Source organism: Lytechinus pictus, chromosome 7 (genome assembly GCF_037042905.1).
Source record: "Lytechinus pictus isolate F3 Inbred chromosome 7, Lp3.0, whole genome shotgun sequence".
In the NCBI taxonomy this organism is placed as follows: Eukaryota; Metazoa; Echinodermata; class Echinoidea; order Temnopleuroida; family Toxopneustidae; genus Lytechinus; species Lytechinus pictus.
In genome coordinates this window covers 10,057,735-10,073,033 of record NC_087251.1, presented here as the reverse complement: position 1 = coordinate 10,073,033, position 15,299 = coordinate 10,057,735, and the positions used below count along the sequence as shown (strand labels likewise).

Genomic DNA, 15,299 nt, shown 5'->3' with positions numbered 1-15,299 from the left:
GCATTTGAAAACTTATGTTATTTAAGTGCCCCCTTGTGCTTTGAGATTGAAAGATGAATTTGCAGAAAAAATGTATTGTGATTTTTTTTGGTTTTATTTGCTAAATCTTCATATCTTTAAGATGGACTGTTAAGCCTAGAAGAGAATTTTGTGTGTTTTCTGTTTAAAGCCACAAAAAGCATTTTCTTGATTGAAATGACAGTGTTATGAAATATATTTACAGGTATGAACGCGACAGAAGCAGAGACTACGATCGAGACTATGACCGCGAGCGAGGGAGAGATCGGGATCGTGATCGTGACAGAGATGGGGATCGAGATCGTCTTGAAGAAGAAGAAGATTATGAGAAGAGGAAACTTGAACGTAAACTCAGAGAAAAAGAGGAAGCATATCAAGAGGTAAGTTGATCTCCGAGTTCATGTTATACATGTGCATTTTAGAGTGTTGATAAAAGTAGAAATCTGAGGGTTTATAGTTTTATCACTCCAGTTGTATACATTTACATAAAATTTTAAGTGATAAAAATTGAATAGTTTTAAAGAACACTCTTTACAAGAAGTAAAGTGTCACAAAATTGTATGTAATTTGTAAAAGTTTCAAGTCAAACAGTGTCACAGGTGTAACATGAAATATCTCATCATACATGATATATGTGTGTTTTTATTCTCTATTACAGCGTCTCAGGAATTGGGAAACGAGAGAACGCAAGAAACAGAGAGATCATGAGAAGATGATGGAAAAAGAAGAATCTGAAAGGAGTGAGATGGATAAAGAAGGTAAACGTCTCAAAGAATTCCTTGAAGACTATGAAGATGAGAGAGATGACCCCAAATATTACAAGTAAGTAAATCGATAACCTCTTTGTTTAAAAGTGAGTACATGTTTGCATATAAGATGTCATTCACAGACATCTTGGCATTCAGTATTATGAGTTTGATATAGGGTTGGTAAATTCTGAAAAGGTATAATATAACTTCAAAATGGTGATTCATGTACATGTATTTGATATTTGAAAAATTATAGTAAAAAATTAATCATTACTGATGATGTACTTATGGATACTTCAAAGACTTAGAAGGGGCAAAGCTCCATGATATTAAATGTTTACAGTATTTAGTTTTCACCTGCAGTGATATCCTATTATTCATCATTCCAACAATGTTCACATACCCATACCTGCCAACCATTCCGATTTTGGCGGAATTATACCGATTTTTTAGCCTCCATTCCGAATTCCGAATTTTTAAACCAAAATTCCGATTTTTAGGTCAATCAATATAGTGTTGAAATTATTGAAACGGCTGTATGATGCGACTAACGCATAAGCGGCTGTAACATACGACTAACGCATAAACAACTGGGGCGCACGGCTAAGTGCTAAGTGCACAGTTCCATTGCAATTGCATGTGAAAATTACGAGCAGCGGCCACAGCGGCGCGGCCGATATTAGCGTTGACTTCCGGAACAAAATGGCGGCTGACATCGGCTCGCGAAAGTGCCAGTTTTCAGTGAGGACACGTTTTCAAAATCCACGAACATCGGAAAAACCGTGAAAAATTCACTTTTTTAGACCCCTTGTTTCCTAACTACGATGTATAGAATTAAGGATGGTGATATTTTTGACGCGAAATATGGTGATTTAGTAAGATAATTTCACTTTTTATTCGAGGTTTTGCTCTTTTCGCCGGATGATTTTGTATTGTGGAATGAGTTAGTGAATGAGTCGTGTCCTGGTGTCTAGAGTGTGTTGGTAATATCATTGATGAGTCTGCTTACCGGCGCCTGCTTACCCGGCCGATCGGCCGCGCCGTGCACATCGGGAGGCTCTGCCGCAGTTACTCAAGTTTATCCCTACGCAATGTTAAATTGATCTGTACTTTATTTTTTCGAATAATTGTCAAATTTGTGAGAAAGAAAGCGGCAATTATCAACTTTCGAGTCAAGTTGATCCATCGGAGCCGAACGCCAAATCTACTTGCTTCGCTTGCCTAAACTCCCGGCGCCCGAGTTGCAGCGCCTCAGCCTCCCAGTCTCATCGGCGCACCGCAAGTGCAGTGGTGGGTGCGGGTCGGGCGTATTCCGCCGTATTACTTCGGCTCCGTTTTTGTCATGGCTGAAAATATGCTTTCTTATGCCAACAAGCACTTATCTAATAAAGGTTATGATATAACCTTGTCCTCAGTCACTACTCCTGTGTGGTGAAATATAAACATGAATAAGATGACAATGTTTGGCTTATTTTGATGCATATGATAGACTTGATATAATTATAAATGATAAATAAATGTTCTGGATCTGGATGTATACGATGCAGGGCCCTCCTGGGCATAAACGCATCGGGTGAGAGAGGGCGGGGTGAGGATTAGAAAGCTCTGTCAATGGCCTTCTTGAATGAGCTTGTCGATGTTGAGTTGATGACAGCGTCACTCAAGTGATTCCATCACTTGTTAGATTTTTTTGCACTCAGTTTTTAATACAGTAGGCTAGGCCAACTTGAATCTGAATTAATGATACAAAATATCCCTTGGCCCAAAACTCAATTGAATTCTTGAAATTAGTTTTTTTCTGATTAAAAAGAGAATCTTTCCAGAAACTTTCCAACAATAGAGGGCCTTACAAAAATATGCTCAAAATCAAATTATTCCTAAATCTATATAGATTTCAATGAAAACAAATCACACCTGAATGAAACTGGGTGTATTTTTTTGTCACAAACGTGATATCTTAAAGACCCTTGTTTTAATGTTTGATTGATAAATGATATTATATTACATATAAGTAGACTAACGTTACATGTAGGTCATCCTGTGGTATGGTTAAGAGGGTAAATTTGCTTTAAAAAGGGTAGGGAAATGCTACTTTTACATGCAGAAAATGCAGAGTCCCTACCATGGGAGGGGGAAACTATCTCGCGCGCGACCCGCTCGGCGCCCTCGTGACTTTGATACTGATTTTTTATTATCAAAGGTTGGCAGGTATGCATACCAACCACTCTTTCTTCAGCTAAGCCTAACACATAAATAAGATGCGATAGATTTAGGAGTGGAAATTGGTAGGGTCGTTTCTATGACTCTTTTGCGTGGACTCTAGTAATTTGATTAAGATAATAAGAAAATATTTTGGCTTTATGACCCCACCTCATTGGTTGATAGCATTTCAAGACAGGTTTCTGGTCAGAAACATCCTAACACCTTGATCGCTTTTGATAAAGCGGGAGGTGGTATATCTTTGACCCAACATCATGTAGTCATTGAAGTTTCAATGTCATGTTATATCAATATTATTGTCATTATTGTCATTATTGTGCAGTGCTAGGAGGGGGATGACCATAGTTATGTGTTTGCAATATCCATATTCTGTTGGTGTGTTTTGAGTTTACATGTTGCAAACTCTGAAAGGGTCAGTTAGGCTCATATCATTTCTAATCCTTTTATAATTGTGGGAAAATGAATAATGAATTTAGGGTATGGCTACATTGCCATTTCTTAAGTTTTTAAGTTTGATATTTTAAATTTGTTGTGGTTACCAGGGGTAGTGCCCTAGAGAGACGGCGGAAAGAACGTGAAAAGGAAGAAGACAGCGACAATCGGGATAGGAGAAGGGAACGAGAGGAAATTGAAGATATCAAACGAAGACTGATGGAAGAAGGAGGGGAAGATCTAGATGCTGAAATAGAAAAGGTTTGTGGAAAGCAATTTACATTTATATGGAGGTGAAGTGTTCATGTTAGCAAAGATATAAGCAAAAGTCACTGAAAGTTAATCAATTTCTTTTGGAAATTTTGATTGAATTTGTGTAGATTATAATTTCAAATAGTTGCACTAGGCTTGCCTTATGTAAGCACGGAACTCAGATGAAAAGCCATGAAAATTTACATTTTTATGCTATTGAAAGTGAGGAAACTTTGGGAAATGTATTGGTGTTTGAACCCTAGCTCGAAAGTTGTAGAAATATTTAAAATGTTCAAATGTACTTAACATTTCAGAATATATGGAATTCCTTTTGCTTCTTTAAAGGTATACATGTACTTCAATGAATTTTATGTTGATGAGTGCCACAAATATTTTTACTGTTATAGTTGGAAATAGAGCGAGAGAAACACAAGCAACCACAGCTTGACAAACTTTTAACACCAAGGGCGCTACAGATCAAACAGGAGCAACCACCCACCTTGAAATCAACATTTGAACCAGCTGATGCACCCATGCCACCAGAGGTTAGAAATATTTATTGAAAATGAATGTAGATTATGGGCTTCTTGAACTCCTGCAACAAAATAGATAGACAATGATATATTTGTGATGAATGATAATGACACTGATGATAAAGTTCATACTGCTTACAAGATGAGAAATAAAGAAATTCTCTCTGCTTTAATGCCTAAAAATGTTTTTCATACAGTGTATATGAACTTTTATTTAATTCTTCAATAATTAAAATATTTGAAGAATAAAGAAATTACAAGCCCTTTACTTTTGCAGCACTCTGCCATATTTATCATATCTTAAAGACTTATAAAAATGGTAATTGCCATTATGGTCGCTACAACAACAAAAAAAGCAAACTTTTGATTGTTTACCAAGTTACCATAGTTTAAGGTAACAGGCTCTATGTATGAAAATACTCTAGCAAATACTAAGGGGGTTAATGCACCTTGTCATAGGTTAGAACCATGTCTTTCCCACAGGAAACCCAGAGGAAATCATATGTGGCTTTTTATTACCAGCCCTCACATTTCATCCTATACAAAGCAATTGGTAATGCAGAAAAGGCTGTTTCAAGAGACACTCAACACCTGTATAACAGGATCTCTGCTAAAACAGGAGCAGCACAAGCCTAGGACAAAGTGCTCAATGAATCAACTCTGTCATGATTTCTTTCCTTTGTAGTTTATTTTAATGATTTGGATATTGAATTCTCGCTACCCCAAATAGCGATTTCGTCGAGATCCGGGAAAATCCCTGTAACGCGCATTGCATTATGGGATAGCTTTTTCGGTATTACAACTTCCGGTTCGGAAGTCCAATGCACTGTTTTGCCATTCAGATCAACAGTGCCGTCATGCACAACAACACAACATAGCTTTCGCTCGGAAAGTTCGTGATCACAACCCTCTCTTTCACGATACAGTTTAACGGCCTTTTCTGCTAAAGTCACAAATTCTGCCCGACGCTTTCCATTGCACGGTATTCCTCTGTCAGTTAAGATTTTTTTAAAGTTCCGAAACTGATTTTTTATCCATTTTGTGGTCGACGAAAAATTGAACGGAATGAATGCTGTATATATTTAGCGTCTAGTCGAATACGACCGTAATGTCAGGCCGGTCGCTAAATGCAAAATTTTAAGATATTCATTTTTTGTTTAATTTTTTATAACCTAATAAAAACATGAATAAAAATTATTTTCACGTGAAATATATTTTTTATTTTTATTCATAATTCAAATAGAATCAAAACTGACCAAATTAAATAAAAAGTATTATAATCTGTACATATTACGCTGATTGGCATCGATTTCAGCGTGGTGGAAAACTCAGTATCACGAACCTCGCGCGAGCATGACTCTGAACCGGAAGTGGTGATGACGACCCGACGGAGTGAAAATTATCTCGTCTCGCGCATTATGAGATTTTTGTTCCTATTTGGGGTAGCGAGAATTGGATACATTTCATTTGCCATGAAGTTGTGCATTCTTTCCAATGACAGAAAGGCCATTATTTAATGAAAGTGTTGAACAGTTGGAGATTGGTGCTTCTTAGCCAATCAGCACTAACAATTAAGAAATTATCAGAGAATGATATTCTATCGGTTCGAAATTCATGACGGAAACCAGGTTTACCCAGAAGTTTTCTCATATGCAATCTAATGTCAGGATCTAACAAAATTAACTTAAAATTAACTCTATAATGCATTATTTGATGGCACAGTAATAATTGTCAAATATTGATCTTTTGAAATGTAGAACAATCAGGGACCCCATACTCCAGCTAGTAGCAGTGATGATGATGATGGTGGAGGAGGGTTTGAAGCCATCCCTGATCATTCCAGCCAATCATCAGAAGATGATTCAGCAGCTGCTAAAGCTCAGCAGTTAGGATTCGGACGAATTAAACTAGGTAAGATAAATGGCAGTCTATGTTGCCATTCATGGCCTGAAATATTTTGTATAACTAGGGCTTATTGAAAGGGTTATGAAAAGAATTGAGTTTAGTATAGAACGTGTAGGGAGGCTACATCTTGCAGCATGTCCTAGATAATTTTTCACCCTGTTGTCTTAAAATCAGAAGTATTAAGATAAATTAGATATCCTTATAATATTTATGACAGTTCCTTAAAACTGCTTATAATTGACTTCTGTATGTAAGGCATAATCCTTATGAACCTCACTTTTCATTGTAGTCTTTTACCTGATATACAAGACAACATATGAGGGATATAAAGCAGGCTTTGATATTAGATAGTGAGAATGAGAGATGTTGATGATAACCATTCTTTCCATACAGTTGAAGCCATGTCTTCAGACGAGGAATTTCCGCAACATAGACTAGATAGAGATAACCAATCAATGGAGTACAACACTGGTGATTATAACAAATGTTTGAATAGGCCATTGCACTGGAGCCAGTGTATGCTAGTGTCCTATACAAACAATGAAATACAATTCAAAGAGATTTCTTATTCTTGTTTTTCTTAATATAATGATTAAGAACTTGATGATCTTGGTGCATAAAATGTTGTACCGGGGTAATTTTAATTTCAATTCAATTCAATTCAATTTATTTCCACTATAAGAAGCAACAATATATACAAATCAATACAATGTTCAATACATATTAGTATAGTGGGGGATCACAAAAAGCACAAATGATGGCTTATTAAAAATGACCCCTTACAGTACAAATAAACAAAGATAAAATAACACAAATGGCAACAAGGTATAATACAAAATAGAGGAGGGAAAGAACAAAGAAAGAAGATAGAAACATTCGGTATGTGAATTGTGAATCGATCTGGTAAAGTATATAGGAGGTGTCTTTTATACATATGTTTGAATTGTTTTTCAGTCTTACTATGTTATATTGTGCGTTTGATTTTAAGTAAGAGAGAATAAGTTGGGTGTATGTTATCCCTGTCAGATTTAATCTGAACTCTAAGCTAATTATAATAGTGTAAATTGCATAGGAGTAGTGTTTTATTTCAGCTGTGCTTTATTAAACAGGTGGAATAAACATGTCCAGCAATGTTATGTTAGGTAAATTGTGGTCATATAATGATCTTGTCTTTTTATGATGTCGATATGGTCAATCAAAATTAGGATATAATGAAATGCTAGAGACTTGACAGAAACATGGAAGTGCTTTTGCTCTTCTGCCTACACTACATCAATATGTTGGTACTGTGAACCAAACAACAGTTTGAACCTAAATATATTTTGCCAAAGGATTTTCCCCCTCTATCATAATAAGCTTATAAATATTTATATAGAGACATTCATGGCATGTTTGTGTAACTTCACAAATTTCGGTGCAACAATTTTAGTTAGGATTTGCTCAAAGTGAATTGGCAATCATTGTTCACTGCTATGTTTTGGCATAACCCATGTGTTTTCTTTATTGCGATAATCATAACTTGCATGCTTTAAAATTGATATTGAAATGCTCTGATTTGTATACAGCAGGAATGTTAATCTTCATGCATCAGATATTTGGTAATTCTGTCAATTTATAAAGATATGAAAATTTGTGGATTTTTCCAAATGTATTTTGACACATTCTATGAATCAAGTCAGAATTGTACTACTTTCACTGCATGTTGTGTTCTGCCTAGTTCCACCTTCATATGTCTCTCAGGTGGTAAGAGAAAGTGGTGAATAATTTGTTTATGTTGGAGTAAGACTAACGGTAGTAATACCAATTCCATTGTTTTTGCGTGTCTGGAATTACCTTAAAGATGATTTTGCATCCGTTTTCTAATAGCTGGGTACTTAAAATATTTCATTAACACCTTCCTTTAAATACAGCTCTTATATTCATCTATATTTTTGTGTTATGAAATTTATCTTTTTTTCTGTTATTGTTAAGTGTCATAGATATTTTAGATTGTGCTCAATGAGACTATAATTATTTGGTTTGTGTGCTATTTATTTATTAAGAATGGTAACTGGCAAAAGAAAATGCAAGTATATGTGCATCATCTTCCATTTTCTCCTTGTTCAAAAATGTAATTGAAATATTATTTGTAAACAAAATGATTTTTTTTTTTTTTGGGGGGGGGGCTTGCTTCCAAATAATGCCAGAATGGTATTAAAACATAGATACAAATTTTGACATTTCTGTGAAGTTTCATACATGCATGCCATGTGTGACAATGCTTTGCCTTTTCAATTGTTTGTGAGTTCTAACAAGATTTAATGCAAATCAATCAACATTTTAAACATATCCTCTGCAATATATTCTCCATTTTCTTGTGAAATGTATTTTTTTTTGCATGACAAGTTCTCAATATGACAAATGTGAGCATGATTTGTAATTGTTTGTGATGCAACTCCCCCCCCCCCTTTTTTTTAGGTGAAGGGTTATATTAGGAGTTCAAGTTGTATCACAGCATTTGTTTTAATGTTTGTATTATGAAAAAAAAAAGACTATATATGATGAATGGTAATCTCAGTGTTCATTTATATTGTGGAGCTAAGTCTGAAATAATTCCTTTATCCCATTCTCATTACTCACCTTACAGGTGCCCAAGACTCCCCTCAAGCCAACTCCAATACAGAGGGTCACCAGAGGCCTTTGGTTACAGCGCAGGTTGGCAGCAAGCGCAAGAAGTTAACAGTAGGAGATGTATTCAATCAGGAGGAAACAGCGGATGCTGCAGGGAAGAAGAAACGCAAGCTGGTCCCTATTGAGTACTCAGAGGAAGAGATGATGGCTGTGGGACAGTCACAAATGATAGCTAATGCAGCAGAAGAGAAGCGAAAGACCATCAAGAACCTTATTGAGAAGATTCCTACAGCCAAAGAAGAACTCTTTGCGTACAAGGTGGACTGGGCAATAGTAGATGAGGTAAATTTGCTTTGTAAAATGACATTTCTCATAATTATGTCCCCGCCAAACAAAGTTTGAAGCAGGTGTTAATCCTTAATAATCTGGGGGGGGGGGTCAATTTGACACCCCCTCGACAAATTTTGTCACTTCGCCGGTGCACAAAATTTGTTGACCGCGCTGCTCACTGACTGTTTACTTTCAAGTCTTGTGCATCTTTTGAGACCAAATTTGTGACGCCCAGGTACACAGTTCCGAAATTACGCAACATTTTGTAAGTGTATGTCAGACCCGAAAGTGTCTGACAAACGTGATTCGGTGTACAAAGTCAATGCAAATTGTGTTTTTCAACCAAAAATCATAAATGTATGATTATTTTCACTTTTGTTGGTTTAAATGGATTTATTATATGCTATTGATGATAGCAAAAGGGTCCCCGACAAAGTTCATCGGAAAAAACAATAAAAAACAAAGGCTTGAAAAAACAAAGAAATACATAAGAATTTAAAAAGCAATTAAATACATAAGAAATTAATTATATTTTTGCAATTTTTTTGTGGATATTTGTTAGAAATGTAATTATTGATACTCCCACCAAAAATTAGCATTCTACTAGCTAAATAAATTGAGTTAAAAGCAAAAACATGCACAAAAACCAAATTTATAAAGTAGGGCAAATTTCATACGCTCATTTGCATAATTAATATAAAATATAAACAATTAATTTTTTGAAATACTTCTATACAATCTTGTAGTTTACATCCGGCTTTACGCGCGTGGAAATTTTTGCGGCGATCGCGCAATCAGCGGCCGAGATCCCCCCCCCCCCCCCCCCCAGTAAATTCTGGTCCCAAATAGCCCAGTTTAGATAGGGTGAATCAGTATATTATTGGAGGATGGTCAGGCAGTTGGTCCACTGCAAATCTTGCGATGAAACGACTTCCTTAGTATTCCCAGAATACTGACTCATAAGACTTGACACACACTTTGCTCTTGGAGTGGAGATATGAAAGCCAAATTTGTTTTAATGCGATAGGTAGGGGAAGGCGGGGTAAGTTGTGACACTTTTTGCATGTTAGAATTTATATGACTAATAATATTGTAGTATAAAGTACCTTGCCTTTAAATTTGATTCTTGGGAAATATTTTTTACCTATATATAGCTTTCTACCCCCACATTGAAAGTCATTGTAACCTTTGAAAAAAAAAACGATGTCAAATGGCTCAACTTGCCCCATCTGTGGGGTAAGTTGTGCCACCTTCTGGGGTAAGTTGAGCCACAAAAACTATGTACAAAATGTATGCGGGAAGAACCAGCATGTCAATTTTTATTTAAAGTCTTTTCACTTGCTAATTCTCTATAAATTCTAACATCTTCTAACAGTAAAATAACTGTCATGTGAATTTGCTCCTTTTTGCCTGCATATTAATGGCTTGTTAAGGTTTTTTTTATTTTATTATATATTACCATAGGAATTACCATGGCTCAACTTACCCCATGTTTGATGGCACAAATTACCCCAGTCCGAACTTAATGCGGTATTTTCACATCCACACATTTCTTATGCATCCATCATGTAAAAGACTCTGACAAGAATGAGAATCCATACGTGGACTAACAATATTGTTCTTATTTCTTTATTATATTTAAAGACGTGTGTGGGTAAAAAGCACTGATCTATTTCACACCCTTTTTAATTTTTTTGGCTGAAACTTGTATTTTTCCTTCTAAAAAGGTACTTTTTGTTTTAAAGTTGAAAACAGTGTGGTGGGATTAAGGGTTATGTAATGGGTCATCCATGCATGACACCACCACAATATCTGACTCATTCATTATTGGCCTGGGGGTGGTGGCTCAACTTGCCCCTATGCTCAACTTACCCCGCCTTCCCCTATTATGTTGCCAAGGTTAAAGCCTGTTATGGCCATACATGTGACAAAATTCTGTGAACTATTTTCATTATTGAACTGACAATACGACAACTTTGCAGAATGAAATGATGAAATCTATATAATAATTCTTTCTTTCTCACCCTCTCTATCTCTTCTCTCTGCAGTCTTTGATGGATCGTCGTATCAAACCTTGGATCAATAAGAAGATTGTTGAATACATCGGTGAGGAGGAGCCTACTCTGACAGAGTTCATCTGTTCTAAGCTACTATTACACAGCAATGCAGAGAGCATTCTCAATGACATTACCATGGTAGGTATCACAATCTTCATTGATGATTGTTCCAAAAACTTGACATCATGTTCCCAAACATGGTGTGTGGCCCAAACTTGTAGATTCTTGTGTTAAGGCTTTGTAACCACGAGGAAAACGCACTGTTGAAATATCTTTTGGATTGGATGGGATTCGTCTGAATATAATACTTGGTATTGAAGTATTGACTGTTTTGTCATAAGTATTTTAGTAGCAACTGCAAATGCACCCAAAGATGTTGTGGAAAATACACTGCATAACTTTGTTGTGCAAAAGTATGGAGCAGTGAAAGCTATTCAAACAAATGTAGGGGAAGGCAGGGTAAGTTGTGACACTTTTTGCATTTTGCATGATAGAATTGATATGACTAATAATATTGTAGAAATAAGTACCTTGCCTTTAAATATGATTCTTGGGAAATCTTTTTCACCTATATACAACTTTCTACCCCCACACTGAAAGTCGTTGTGACCTTTGAAAAAAACGTTGTCAAGTGGCACAACTTGCCCCATCTATGGGGTAAGTTGTGCCACCTTCGAGGGTAAGTTGAGCCACAAAAACTATGTACAAAATGTATGCGGGAAGAACCAGCATGTCAATTTTTTATTTAAAGTCTTTTCACTTGCTAATTCTCTAAAAATACCAACAGGCTCTAAAAGTAAAAGAACTGTCATGTGAATTTGCTCTTTTCTGCCTGCATATCGATGGCTTTTTAAGGTTTGATTGTGTTTTTATTTACATTACCATAAGAATTACCATGGCTCAACTTGCCCCATGTTTGCTGGCTCAACTTACCCCAGTCCGAACTTAATGCGATAATTTCGCATCCACACATTTCTTATGTATCCATCATGTAAAAGACTGTGACAAGAATGAAGATCCATACCTGGACTGACAATGTTGTTCTTATGCTTTATTATATGTAAAGAAGTGTGTGTGTAAAAAACACTTATCTATTTCACACCCTTTTTTACTTTTTTGGCTGAAATTTGTATTTTTCCCCCTAAAAATATACTTTTTGTTTCAAAGTTGAAAACAATGTGGTGGGGTTAATGGTTATGTAATGGGTCATCAATACATGACACCACCATAATGTCTGACTCATTCATTATTGGCCTGGGGGCGGTGGCTCAACTTGCCCCTATGCTCAACTTACCCCGCCTTCCCCTATTTATATGTTGACATAGCTTGGGAAAGTAGAGAGGAATTCTTTTTAATCTGTCATGAAAGATTGTTGTTCCAATTTATCTTTGTTTTTTGTTTCACTGTATTACCCGTATTAAACAGATCTCAGGACTATATTGATCATAATTTAGTCTCTCTATACAATAACATTTACATTACCTTATTTTTCTTTGTCTCTTTTTTGTAGGTGTTGGATGAAGAAGCAGAAGTCTTCGTGGTCAAGATGTGGAGATTGCTTATATATGAGGTTGAGGCCAAGAAACATGGACTTGTCAAATGATATTCCGTATTACATCTGAAATGTAGTGGACTTTATACATCAAAATGAATGGCCAATTGAATCTCAGAAACACTTATATCTCATGTTGTTGATTTTTTTTCTTCTCATTTCTGTTTTTGTTGGAAGTGGACTAATTCCTTTGTGTTAAAGTCAACATTGTCTTTGAGTTTCCATGGAAAGGAATTATAATTGGATGACACCAGACTCTACGAAAAGCCATGAATAGCCCTGTAACACGGCTAAATATTTTAGACTTAGCTAATTATACTGTATGATCAAATCAGTCGCAGACATTCCTTTGAATGATACTGGAAACAAGGAATGATGAGATGATGACTCTGCTATGTGAGGCAAGGACATAAAGTGGAATGCGAGAGTGTCTTCAGGAGAGAGCATACTTTTAAGAAGAGATGTCAAGAATCTCATATTTTGTCATTGCACAATCATAGTAGGAAGTCACCAGGAAACAGCTCGTATATGCCTTTAATGCCACAGTCATCACAGTGACTCAGATTGATAAAAGCTATTATGTCATACCCAGTGACTTACCATTACTCGGTCTGAAGTAGGTTTCATTGGTATAACTGCAGCATTAAATTCATCACAGGTCAATACTGGAATTTGGTATTCAACATTTTCTGATCGAATTGTTCTTTTTACTTTTTTATTATTTTCTTCTGGCAGACAGCAAAAGACAGTAATACCTTGGACTATTGGGTGGGCTTTGTCTTCATATAACTACCGTATTAATTCTTTATAGGTATTCTATATCAGTAGCCAATCTACTTATTATTAGGGTATTGTGCGAAGTTGAATTGAATAAATCTGTGTCAAATATAGTAATTTATACAATTTTTTTTCCATACAGCAGTCTTCATGAATGTTTTTCAAAATATTTATATGGACGAGTTGTGTACATTCTAACTATTGGAAGAAAACAATTTCCCATGTAATGTGAATGTATGAATGAAATTATTTGATAAAGCTGCATCATCAACCTGATCTTATTACCATTTTTGGGCAGTTGCAGAAATAGTCGCAATCAAGCAACATGGTTTTCAACCACTCAGAAGTGCTCATTGGGGACATGCGTTTGATGTTTGAATTGTGTTCAGTTCTTATTCTTCTATGGGCCCAATATCACTTTGCAAATCTGACCTCTCCAGTATTCTATGTATCACTGAATACTTGTAGGTGGACATTGTGTATTCCATTAATATTCTTAATGATGTGATTCTTTGAAATATTTCATTTACATTGTTTTATTCCGTACTCACTGTAAAGTCTGGAAGGTTTGTCCATTACTTGACTTGCATTGGTTTTGGTGGTTTTTTTTAGTTGTTTTCATCTTGGGAGCGTTTCATGAAAGGACTTGTCAGATGTTTTCTCCGACAAGTCCTGTTTTATGATTTATCTGACAGTTCACATAGTAACAGTGCTTCGCAGTCGATCAAAAACAATGAAAGTTGCTAGATCTGACAACTTGTAAGACAACAAATATTGATGGAATGCTCCTCAGACAACTTGTTGGGCAAAAATGTTGATAAAATGCTCCCTATTTTAAGTAATATATACCACTGAGATAATTTAAGAACTTGTCAGTCAATGCTTGAATGTGTAGGATTTGATAGTCATCAATCCACAAGCAAAGGGAACATGCTCTCTCAAAATCATCTAATTTTCAAAAAATCAAAGATGGACTTACTATTGTTTTATTTACAATGAATTTAATTCTAACCTACATGCACATTTAACTTAACCATGACTATGTCTTGTGATGTCTTAAAAAAAATTGTACTCCACCTCTATTTGAGCCATTTTTAGAAAGGGAAATATGCAGATTAAACTATTGAGGTATCTTACTCATAAGCAGCTTTCTTTATCCACTTACATTCTGTCAGAAAGTTAGTTTATATTCTATATCTGCCTTGATGCAAATTAGATGACAAGATAAAAACAGGATATAATGTTGGTGAACAGTTTGGTAATGGAGCAGTACTGGCTCTTGAGAATTTCCTTGTTTGAGGTGGCAGGTATGTTGTCCATATCGCTGTGGGTGTGGCAAGAGCTGTAGTACTTGCTGTATAATTATGAACCAAACATGTAATGCAGCTGTTCGTAGAGGTATGCATTCTATAAAAACCATAAATTCCACTTGTGTTTTGTTATTGTGATAAAAAAGTGCAGCATTACAGAAATATACTTCATGAATATTGATCTATATTCAGTAATAATCTTGTTGAGTACTGACTTATCTGGTGGAGTATGATACTACAACAAGACCTTGGATTAATGTTATCTGTATGATTTCTTTTAAACTAGCAGTTGTTATAAGCTACTGAAATCCTTGCCTTTCATTGGCTTAGAGCAGACTTGTTGATTAAAATGACAGACAATACACTCCATGGGATGGGGTCCTCTATCTGGTGTCTTCTAAAATATGTATATTTTGTTCACTTAACGTGTGTACCAATCAACAACAAGGTGTAAAAGATGGTACATGATGTTCATCTCATGATACGTGTCAAGCATCCTGTATTATAGTCAATTCAGTTTCTTTTGATAATCAATAAAATATTGAATGCTTTGA

The 15,299-nt window shown here is 35.6% G+C and overlaps 1 protein-coding gene across 2 annotated transcripts in view; it reads left to right on the top strand.

The window, feature by feature from the left end:
• Nucleotides 1-15,299, top strand: part of LOC129264996 (RNA-binding protein 25-like) — a 35,483-nt gene extending 20,184 nt beyond the window's left edge. The window contains exons 12-20 of one of the 2 annotated variants that reach the window (XM_054902973.2): nt 224-398; nt 677-840; nt 3,530-3,680; nt 4,079-4,216; nt 5,962-6,115; nt 6,503-6,580; nt 8,736-9,061; nt 11,098-11,244; nt 12,617-15,299. In XM_054902973.2, coding sequence (XP_054758948.2) covers nt 224-398; nt 677-840; nt 3,530-3,680; nt 4,079-4,216; nt 5,962-6,115; nt 6,503-6,580; nt 8,736-9,061; nt 11,098-11,244; nt 12,617-12,709 — 1,426 coding nt within the window. In that variant the 3' untranslated portion in view covers nt 12,710-15,299. The remainder of the gene's footprint in view (nt 1-223; nt 399-676; nt 841-3,529; nt 3,681-4,078; nt 4,217-5,961; nt 6,116-6,502; nt 6,581-8,735; nt 9,062-11,097; nt 11,245-12,616) is intronic. The other variant, XM_054902974.2, reaches the window with a different exon arrangement.